The sequence below is a fragment of the Penicillium brevicompactum genome (assembly GCF_028827555.1).
Source record: "Penicillium brevicompactum strain IBT 35665 chromosome Unknown utg000003l_segment0_segment0, whole genome shotgun sequence".
NCBI lineage: Eukaryota > Fungi > Ascomycota > Eurotiomycetes > Eurotiales > Aspergillaceae > Penicillium > Penicillium brevicompactum.
Window position 1 is genome coordinate 3,799,157 of NW_026623206.1, and position 11,220 is coordinate 3,810,376.

An 11,220-nucleotide genomic window follows, 5' to 3' on the forward strand; every position below is an offset into this window, starting at 1 on the left:
TTCGAGGGCCCAATTAGACAGAAACCTATCAATACCCCCTCTCCCTTCCCCTTGCACCTGCTTTGTATCCCATAACCCCATATCTGAGCGCCCCATTCTTATTCAGGTTCAAGACTACATCTGCAGGACCCTTCTGGATACACCTTTCTCAACATGTCAAGCACCAATTTTCGCCTGGAATCGTTTCGTCCATGGAATCCTTTCCAAGACAAAGCTCGGCCATTGCGCGATCCCCCCGGTACTTGTCGCTACCCAAGTCCGATCTCGATCACTACCACCCCGCCAAGCTCCAATTCTAGCGACTATGGCACAAAGAGCCAAAAAATTCATTCCCACAAACCTGAGCGACACCCCCTTCCTGCACGCCCGCCGACGGAGGTCTGCTTAGATGGATTGCATTCGGAGGCTCAACCCACTCGACGAGAATCGGAGGGCTTGGGTCGGACACTTTCCGCTGTCAGTGACCCAGAGCCTCTCAACTTCGAGAACATCTTGCAACCACAAAGCATAGTTGCTGCCGATGATTTCGTTTCTACAAGTTTTACCGATGATATGTATTGGGAAAAAGAGCATCAGTTCTTCGACTTGGGATTGGATGACCCGGATCCTGTCGGTTTTGCCGGTCAAGATCCTCAAAGTGTTGATCTTGGAGCCCTTGCTCGGGATGGAGAGCCTCCAAATATTGAAACAATCGACCCTGCAATCCTAAACGACCATGACTCTCCAATTGCCGAGCAGGTCCAAACAACGACGAGCATCACCGACACCGCAGCAGATCCGAAAGAATGCCCCGCGAAGTCCACTCGCTCTCTGAACAAAGCCTCAACCCTCCAACGCAAACGACGGAACTCAAAGGGGACGCTTGACGCCGATCGCCAGCCAAAAAGGACGAAACGCTCGGGTATAACAAAAAGGCATACAGGAATTAGCTCTGATCGGTCGAACAAAAGTTCCGGTCATGCTCAGAGCACTTCTTTCCCTACAGTTCGTGCTCAATTCTCGGCCCTTTCAGTCGAAGACCGACTACAGTTCCTGTCCTGGCTTTTTCAGGGTGTGTTATCTCATTGCGGTTCTACGCCTCCGAGCGCCGATGCCCATTCTGCACCGGGATGCATCTCAAGCCAATGTGATGACATAAACGACAACTGTGATCAGACGAGCTTGAATACACAGGTGATTGACGCGCAGCATACCTCTTCGAGAAAGGGACTATCGTGGTCTGTGGAGGAAGACCGCCTTCTGATAAAGCTTAGAGACAAGCAAAATCTCGCTTGGTCGGAGGTGGTCAAGCAATTTTCACAAGAATTCCCCGGGCGGAGCGAGGGGTCAATACAGGTGTACTGGAGCACAACACTGAAGAAAAAACGACTGGAGAAAAAACGGCCATCTTCCCCCATTGTTCTTATTGGATGACATATCAACATTGAGCTATTACCGATAGAAGCATCTAGAATATTTAAAACATTGTCTGTGTGGGGTTGATCAATTGCATGAGCTGCATAGTCGAAGACATGCCAAAGTGATTCATCGTCGCCACGCATAGGAAGTGAAGTTCATGGGGCTTAGGGCTCTGGAATTTTATTAGACATTGATTTTTATTTTCTTTTACAATTTCAAAAAAATTGAATTTAGGGGTGATATAAACACAGCGGATGATAGCGTTAGTCAATACCGAGGTTTATTGGCTGTATATTGTAGAGGCATACAGGCTCTCAGGCTGGAACAATCTCAACGCGCACAACCACTCCAACTTAAGGAGATTTTCGAGGCGCTGGATACCTGGACTTTCCAGTATTCAGAATGGCGCATTAATGACAAGATGGTTGATTCTGAGGGCTATGTATTGCATGTTACGACACAGTTCTTCCGGTATGTTCAGATTTACCATACATGACATGTGGGTATGGGGATGGTGCTGAATGACCATGTACGACAATACAATGCGGGGAACTCACGGTATTTTACCCCTCATCTGAAATGACATATGCTCGGGCGGCTCAGGGTAGATTCAGGGTAGATTCAGGGTAGGCTCAGGGTGGGCTCAGGGTTGGCTCAGGGTTGGCTCAGATAGCCTCAGGGTAGGCTCAAGGTGGGCTCAAGGTGGGCTCAGGGTGGGCTCAGGGCTGGCTCAGGGTTGGCTCAGGATTGGCTCAGGGTAGGCTCAAGGTGGGCTCAGGGTAGGCTCAAATGATCCAGCGCCTCCCTCCTCGGTAGGTCAATCAATGGCCATACATCCATCAACCAAGAACCATGACGTTGTCCTCGCGTCCCCGCTGCTCAAAAATCTCGTAGCAAAAAGCATAAGAGATAGAGAAGATTTACAAGTGGATATCATACGGCTGAGCTTTTGAAGCTGGTTAGAGAATATGGGCGAGCCTTCCTGTGCAATCGTCATGGGAAAGGATAAAAGTTGCCTTCAATACTCCTATTGGTAGCTGACTCGGAGACGAAAATAGAATTGCGAAGAATCTCGGGTGTGTCTTGGAATAACGCAGAAGTCGGATATCTGGAGAGCCTTGACAATAAGTATCATGCGAGGTGATCAATGATGTCGCATTCTTTGAGATAGAAAATCCCCAGACCAGATGTGCGACTATCCTATCAAGCCAGTCAATTACAGTAAAGATGGACTTACCCAATGCGGTGCCGGCGGGTCAGTTCTCTCCATGGACAAGCGTGTCTGACGTTTTTGATGGAAGCATGTATCCCTAGCATGCCATAATTTTCTCTAGCCAGAAAAATAGCGGCAGCAAGGGGTTCAATTTAGTTTTTCTCATCAAAGTCGAGATGCTCTGATGAGTTTTTAGAAAACAGAGGAGCGATCTATTTTTACGATTTCGCGTATGAATTCAAAGTTGAAGCTGAACCGATGACAACGGCCCTGTCGGAGCATGCATGGGTTCTTTGAGATTATCACTAGAATGGTGGTGGAAGGGAACCTCTTTTCTTCAGCACATGGTTTTATTTTCTTTGTGAGGATCGGGCCTAATATGAAGTGGCAGATTGACAGAGGAAACAATGAGGAACCAGCGGATGTGATGGAACCTAAAGAAATATTGGTGTTGAATTATTTGAGTGTTTTCAATATTCCTGTCAAAGGGCCATGGGACCTCTAACTCTAGTCACCAACAGCAAGCAGACCCCAGGGCAGCTGTGAGAGTCTCACGTATACATATATGAGTCTTCCAGATGAAGAGTGAATATCGATAAAAGCTATATTCGAGTCTTAAAAGACGTAGCGCGAGAAACCAAAAGAGACAGGTTTACTCGCGTTCAGAGGGGAGGGATCCAGATGCACCATGTGGGTCCCGAAGATCATATCTCTATACATCCTGTGTGCTTCATGTATATCCCTAATAGCACCTGATGCAACTCCTAGGATACTCTTCTTGTCTTTTGCAAATTGAGAAACCGCTCTGTTAGGCCTTGAGAATGTTGGCAGTTCCAGTGTTTGGTCAGCGATCGCACAATGTGTCTTTCAGCCAGCTGGCGTATGGTACAGCCCAAGCACCAGCGATCCGTCACAGCTCTACGAGGCATTCCCGGGGTTCTACCGCGAGACTCTTAGGATGCATGATCGGTACTGTGGAGAACATTTTGATTACTCCTAGAACGAGAGAAGCATTTCCTAGGAGCTTCTCCTGGATCCACAATCCAAGTGTAATCATCACCAAACATGGCGGCAAATTTAATGTGGAATAGTTCGTGTATAAGTAGTGCTTCTCTTTCGTGCGAGCCTCCACTATATCACGCATAACTTCGCATTATTTCGAACGTACAGCCGGTGCACTCAATTTTCTGCGTTACAGTACCACCATCGCACCACCCACAAGCACCGCGGGTCATCTGCCACCAGTGGTTGTACCCACGATTGCGAATAGTCACCACACATCTTTTTCAAGAGGTCCAGACTAAAGGTCTGTGCATTCTGCAGCTTTTTCTTCAATTCCTCCACTATGTCTCTTCGCTCCTGTCGGCCATGCCATACTTCGAAAATCCGATGCACCCGTGAAGTTCCTCATTGCCAAACTTGCGTCAAGCGAGGTAAGTGCTCGATGTGCGTCTATGAAGCAAGCGTCCCAGACCGCAAAAGAGTGTCAGACCGGAAGCCTGCTCTTCCAGAGCCACAGCCAAAGCGGCAATTGCAAAAGCAAGAACGAGCATCTGGCGAGAAACACATTCGATGGAGAGCTATCGAGCCGCAACCCGAACAGTCTTTGCGGCACAAAAAGAGAACAAATGAAAGGATGCAGCACGCCATAGAGCCTACAAAGGAAGTAGATAACAAGGTTTTGGATCAAAGGTATTCTGGGAAGGACGGTTTGGCAGCTCATGAGACGCCCCCAAAGAGTATCGCGACTACAGTTACGGAGAAAGCTTCGATTTTCCAACCAGAATATGGCCGTGCAGCCGATGAAGATATCCTTGAATGGCCGCGAAGCATATCAGTATCACAGTCAGCACAGCTCTATGCACAGATGACCCCTCCGGTAATCAATAATAACCTACGAGAAAGCCAAGATCTCAAGGCTGACTGTTGACAAGACCTCTTTGCCTCCACGACCGAACTTCAATCTTACAATATCCGAGAGACACAGTTGCGGCCCACATACGACCCACCAATTGTTGTTGGTATTGAGCTACCTTTTCATCTCTTCGATGCTTCCTATGGATTTAGGGGCTCTGTGGAAGGTCATATGTCGCCGTGACCGTGACTGGGAAGAGAGCTTTGTCTTGCAGCACGGTCAGCTTCAAAGGTGGCTGATCAGTGCGCGCAACGTTTTAACCAAGTCTGACGGGTTGCACACAGTAACATTGGCAGACATAGAGCTCCAAACAAGATATATTCTTTTCGTTATTGGGCAATATACATCCCCTAACTCGAGCTTTCTAGCTGAAACCTTCCAAAGCGAGCACCCTCCGTACCGGCCGTTTGGGGCGAGGGCAAGCATCGCGCTAATTTGTCTTGTCTTTGAGGGGATTCGGGTTGATGAAATGGAAGGATACGAATCAAAGGAAATATGGACTCGCGACAAAAATTTCCTGAAAATGATGGCATCCCGGCTGAAGGAATCGCCGTTGTTTGGCCCTGAAGTTTCAATGCTCCATTTGCAGTCTATGATATTAAGCCTACAGAGGGCTTTCCAGTGTGAAGAAATTCGTGTTTCTAGCACGAAGTTCCGGACTTTGAGGATCGAAAGCCACTTAGAAGTGCTAGGATATTATCGACGGGCATTTCTGGCTTTCGACCCAACACTATTGCCAAAGATTTTGGCCTCATTGAGCAAAACTGACGATATCACTGACAGCATTGGCCAGAACCAGCTTACCAATATGGAGAGGTGCTTGGACAGAAGTAAGTAAATCGATCTTTACGCTGTTATGGCATTTGACAAGAGTATAGCCAATTTGGCCTTGCGTCTGGCCAATATTTTCACATCACTTGCGCCAGAGTGTTTGGACGCTGCTTTCCAAAACATCTGCGAGATTCAGCAGTCAAAAGCTGATAAAGTCGTCGCTATGGAGATGATGCATGTCAAGTCATTCGAAGAAGCATACAAGTTGAACAGGATTGGTAAGTCCTCGTATATTGAATTGTAACAAAGAAATTTCTAATAGTTGCAGACCCTACTACTGTCCGTGTTTTCCATGTTTCCCCTTGAAACTACGAGCGGTTATCGGAACCCTAATACATCTCTTTTCAAGAATCCGAGATTGTATACCAATGTGTGGAAACCCAGATCTTTGCGTTGGAATCTACAAAGCAAAGCTTTTGCTCCGGAGACGAGTGAATAAAAATTGGCTCTTATTGATTCAGATTCAATTTTCTCATGACGGATTTGAACCAATTCTTGATCTGCCTCGGCGAATTCCTCTCAGAACACACAACAGTTGTCATATCCTACTTATTTTAGAATGCTGACCAAATGACATCTCCAGCGTCAAACATGAAACTTATTTGCATAAGAGCCCCAATAATCTGTGATAAACTCGAAGGAAAGGATTCGCATAACAACATAAACACTCCAAGCAACAGGCATCGTTCATAAATTTGTAATAGTGAAAGTGAGCACCGTGCACTTGTTGGGAAGGAAAGAGATAGTTTGTGATCGTTTCTAACAAGACTACGTTAAAAATTGTTGTATACAGTATTCCACAGGATGGAGAAGTTCGATAATGTGATTGACTTGACTGTGGGTCAATTTCCGGATCCATATAGCCCCCAGAAAGCCCCACGTAGCTCTGGAGCCTTCTAATGCCACTTGGGCATAAAGGTATGTTCCTGCTGACAGCTTCATTACCCCCCACCCCCCCTCCTATGAGGCTCTCACGTATGCATAGAGGTGGGTAGCGTCTCAAGATGAACGATTAGTATTGAGGACAAGTACATGTAATCGACTCCCTATACAAGACATGGCGCAAGGAAGCAAAAAAGAGAGGCAACCTCATGTTCGAGGGAGTCCGCATGCACCATGTAGGTCCCCCATATCATATCTCACCTCATCTCATCGTTCATATGTACTTTATGTATCTCGCTGACACCCCTAAGTTTAAATTTATGGGACAAAAAGATTAGCAGAAATTGAGTTGAACCGGTCAGCCATTCATCTTGAGGGCCAGCCATCTTTAGATCGTCAACTTGCGCTTTGTAGTATTGTTGACGGGCTGCACTAAGTGAGGTAAACGCGGTGAAAAAAATGCTGGTGATGAAACTGCAATTGAATCAATTATATTAAATCGTGAACTTTTCTAGAAGGCATATTGAAAGTTGTTTGTGCTATCAAGAGAGTGGCATTGTTTAGTAAATGGATAGAACCACTTTTTGCAGCTCCATCAACTTCATCAAATGCAGTTTTTGTTCTTGTGAAGTCGATTTCCCGGGTCATCTTTGCCGTAAGCCAAAGTTGAATTTCCGTTTGGCGTTTGGGGGATTGTATTCGAAATTTGGCTCCTACGCTCCCACTCAGTTTTTCTTAGTAGAGAAAAAACCACGACTTAAAGAATCATCTGAAAACATCATATGTTGATAATGCGCTGTATCTATGGAAACGTGTACCTTCGTTAGGCTAAAATTCATTAGGATATTGCAACGGAGCCGAGCATTCCAGGGCGGATATCCTTCAAAGCCACCCAGCACATCATACCGTCTGACCCTATCGTTCGTGTAGCTGCTCAGCAAGAGCAATACGATCTACATTTGTCGCCTAAAAATACAAAAGATGCTTTCTCGGATGATGCTCCTCAACTGTTGGATCTCCTTTGCCTCATTTAATGAATCCTGGATGCGTTCAGTTTGAGGGCAACCTAGGAAGTACGAGCGAAAGTAACCAGTCGGTAACAAAGTGCATGGTGACATTCTCAAATTCTTTATCATATGTTCCTATTTTACCTTTCTAACTACGTTTGTTTACTTCCATAGGAAAAGGAGAGAACAAAATGGTGAAATAGATTTCGATCCGCCCTGTATGTAAGCAGCACGTGAGACACTTGAATTCTTGAATCTATTATAGAGGAGTTACCCCTTCTCTCTTGCCGCAATAGTTTTGCCTCCTTCATAATCAACCCTCTTTTTATTTCAGACATACTCTATCCCGCTATATATACACCTTTGCCCTACCAATTTCCTACAAAAGGATGACTTCTCAAAAAAGGCCGGCCACCCTCTTGCCGGAAGAAACCTACATTGACGATCACTCGGATGAAACCAACACTGAATGGGAGAAGATCACGCAAGACTCAGTCGTATTTGAAAGAGAATGCATTGAAGATGATCTCACCGAGCAGAAACGAGTGATTCTATTGCAGGAAAATCCTAGCAGCAGAAGCCACTGTCGCTACTGGGGCTGTGTTCCTACAAAGTTAAATGGAGAACCTAACATCCGATCTGCCTTTCGATTCAACTTGAAAGACGTTTCTGGTCGGTACTATGGTAAGTCCTCACATTCCGCAAAAGCCAGTCTAAAGTCTCACGAGCCGTAAGAACCGAACCAGTACTATCATGTGTCATGCCTGGAGCAAATATATCCTGACCTGGGTGCCTTGGTAGAGCGCGGGGCCATGAAAATGGAAGGGGGGGTCAATCATCTGAACTCAGCCAGCTGGAAACTATCACGCTTCCACAACGCCATTGAGGATTGGTTCCGCTATAATGGCCGCACTTTCGAAGTGAAGGCATACGATCGATTTCAAAGAGAACATGCTAATTGGGACCGAAAAGCCAGCACGATGGAGATTAAACATCAACTCAACACTCATGGGGGTAGTTCAAAGAATTGTGAGAAGTGTGGAGAAATACCGGATGAACCGCTGAGGAGAGATTGTTTTCCGGAAGAACCACGCAGCAAGTTACTGAGTGAGGTTCTCTCCTCTGTGATTGGCGTGCCAAACTTGGATGAAGTAGATGGAAGCTTGAATACTCACTGTGGTAAGAAGATTCGGCGCGGGTAGTGGTATATTTGTCGATCATGTTCTTGCCTCCTTCTGTCACTATGAAATTTCATTAGATGTAGCTTGGGCTACGAGATGCCAGGGAACGACTAGCAAACAAGAGCATGATCCCGTTGATGAGCTATAACTGATTTTGAGTAATACTTCATCCCCACTTTTACAAGTTTATTGAGTCGATGTAGGGCCAACGTTCAACGATTTTCGCGTATCAGCACAAGTGACCGTGACCCGCAGCTCGACACAGCTAACACAAGTGGGGCTTGAAAAAGAAACCCATTATTTCTAGTGATAAAATCGTAGGCACTATCTGGTGATTCAACGTTGAGTCGCTCATAGATGAGGTGATCAAAACACGGAATATGAGCCTGTCATTGCGGATTGAATATTTCCCACAAAGCCTCAATTTAAGGGGCCGTAGCAGTCATCCAACGTTTCTTGACCGACTCACCATCCTGTTTCTCAACACCACTCTTACTGGTCTCACTCGCTGAGCTTCTAGAGGCATCAAAGTATCCCTGCAAATAGTTGCGGTAAAAAGAAGACGTGGGTTTAAACAGCCCTTAACAAGGATAGATGCCGTCAACGCGTCCTACTAAGCAGAGCACTTGCGCAATAGAAGGAGCCGAGAGGTCTATAAATACGTCCTCTACACCCGGCAATTTGCTCTAAAATTTATTCACTTGACTACACAACGTCGAGCAGGCGTGTGTCTGAGTCACTTAATAAGTCCTTTCCCACTTGCCCCAGTACTGAAATTTCCACTGCGTTGACATTTTTAGAATACAGTGTGGACCAGCAAGTCAGACAGTGCCTGTAAAAGATATGAATCCCACCAGATGCACTGCCATTCACACCAGCCGATTCAAGATACGAGGTTTGGATTAGCTGGTCCAGGTGTCTATGCGAAGATGCCTCCGCCACAGCAGCCGACTGAGCTGATCTACTGTACAGCCGCTATGTATAATCCAAGAGAAAGCGCGATGATCCATGTCGAGTCATGTGAATCTTAGCCTAACCTGTCTCACTGATCCTGAAGACGATGCGATTTCCATAGAAACGAGAACATTCGACCACGTTGCACGAGCGCAAGAGTCGCATCTCTTTGCCGTCTCTTCGTCCCTATTTTTGGCTACCAGAACATGTGAGTCATGAAATATCTCGCCGATCTGAAAGCTAATGAATGACAGTGAACCAAGCACCAAGGACATCGCATTAGAGTGTCCCCGAGGCTACAGCACTCCCGTTAGTGCTCTGCACAAGCCATGGCTTACAAATCTTTCCTGGTCCCGTCGCTTAAGACTAGCCAGCATAACTTAGGTGGAGTATATACCAATAACAGGTATGGACATTCGATTGCGAGCTTCGCTGCAAGGAAGTCCATTCTTCCTGGTAATGTGAGTGAATTGTCGCGCCCTCTGCTGCGCTATATCAATTATTTGAGCAAAATTTTGTGCTCCAAAACACGAACAGCATTACTGATTTTTATGCCATTGTACATAGGAGCAGCCCATTGCCACTGTGAAACACCCCTGTTGGGAGTCCCATCGCCGGATCGGAGATAAGACCAAGGGGCAACACTACGGCGCGCGTGCTCCATCGCGTTTTTCCGCGTCTTCCGCCTCGACCTCACCGCCTTCACACTGAACCGCGGAGTGTATGAACCTCTCGCCGTCCGCGTCGCGAGGTGCTATCGCTTTACGACTGTACAATTTATTTCCACAGGTGAAATCATCACGTGACTTTGGCTCTACAAAGGTGCCCGGTGTACCCAGCGCGTCTTCTTCGAAGCGACAACCGGAGAGTGCGACGAACTGGATACAACATTATGTCAAATGGCATGGATGGTGACTGCATTGATGAAGACAATTGTAAGTGATCTCGTCGGTAGGATATGACCATGAAGCTAATTAATCGTTTCGTCTCAAGCGAACGTTCTGCGAACTAAATGAAAAGGTAAATTATGAAATCTCGTCCAAGTGGTAAGCCTTACTGACTCGGATCGTACAACAGCGCCCCTCATATTCCCGTCACTCGAGTTGAATGCGAAGCGAGCAAACTTGTCTGCTCGAGCTCCTCTATACCGAAGCGATCGCAAGCTATCTGTCCCTTCCTCATGACCACTGGTGGCATGGACGATGAATGACTGGAAGGTTCACATCGTCTCGGCCCTTCTCTCAGTCGACACTATGCACCAGTCATGTGCTGATGTGTCTACCGATACAAATTCCAAGGCATAATGGGCTAGACCACCGTCTGTCTCGGTATTCAAACACCGCGAAAGAATAGGTTCCTTGTGGATCGAATTCCTGGCGTCCAATGGCATTGTCCTCGGTTGACATCTCGCGTCTTTTCAGTCCTGGAACTCCAAAAGACCGAGGAATGATGGTGGTTTTGTTCACAGCCCGGCCTTTTTGAAGCAACGGCCGGAGAGTGCGATGAACCAGAACACAACATGGCATGAATGGTGCTGCATTGCCTTGCCGAAGAGGATTGTAAGTGGTCTAGTTGGCAAGTTCATATGACCACGAAGCTTACTGATCCTCTCGTCTCGAGCGTACACAGCGTGCCCTCTGCAAACACTATGAACTGGTAAGTCATAATAACTCGTCCAAGTGGTAAGCCTTGCTGACTCGTATCGTACAACAGGACGCCCTCATTTTCTCTGCTCGAGCTCCCCTCCACCGATGCGATCGCATACTGTCTATCATTTCCACATAACTACTGGCGGCATCGATGATGAGCCAACGTAAGGTCCAGATCGTCTCGGTCCAG

At 46.7% G+C, this 11,220-nt stretch overlaps 4 protein-coding genes across 4 annotated transcripts; all 4 read left to right on the top strand.

Annotated features, from left to right (window-relative positions):
- Window positions 1-153: 153 nt before the first annotated feature.
- Window positions 154-1,413, top strand: N7506_005321 (SANT/Myb-like DNA-binding domain-containing protein; the record flags this gene model as incomplete). Its single annotated transcript, XM_056954615.1, has 1 exon — window positions 154-1,413. The coding sequence occupies one exon, from the start codon at window positions 154-156 to the stop codon at window positions 1,411-1,413; it is 1,260 nt and encodes a 419-aa protein (XP_056813504.1).
- Window positions 1,414-3,956: 2,543 nt separating this feature from the next.
- Window positions 3,957-4,541, top strand: N7506_005322 (Zn(II)2Cys6 transcription factor domain-containing protein; the record flags this gene model as incomplete). The annotated part of the gene is made up of 2 exons (XM_056954616.1): window positions 3,957-4,044; window positions 4,084-4,541. The coding sequence occupies 2 exons, from the start codon at window positions 3,957-3,959 to the stop codon at window positions 4,539-4,541; spliced, it is 546 nt and encodes a 181-aa protein (XP_056813505.1).
- An 841-nt stretch (window positions 4,542-5,382) lies between these two features.
- Window positions 5,383-5,663, top strand: N7506_005323 (uncharacterized protein; the record flags this gene model as incomplete). The annotated part of the gene is made up of 2 exons (XM_056954617.1): window positions 5,383-5,575; window positions 5,626-5,663. The coding sequence occupies 2 exons, from the start codon at window positions 5,383-5,385 to the stop codon at window positions 5,661-5,663; spliced, it is 231 nt and encodes a 76-aa protein (XP_056813506.1).
- A 1,972-nt stretch (window positions 5,664-7,635) lies between these two features.
- Window positions 7,636-8,448, top strand: N7506_005324 (uncharacterized protein; the record flags this gene model as incomplete). Its single annotated transcript, XM_056954618.1, has 2 exons — window positions 7,636-7,930; window positions 7,982-8,448. The coding sequence occupies 2 exons, from the start codon at window positions 7,636-7,638 to the stop codon at window positions 8,446-8,448; spliced, it is 762 nt and encodes a 253-aa protein (XP_056813507.1).
- Between the last annotated feature and the right edge of the window lie 2,772 nt (window positions 8,449-11,220).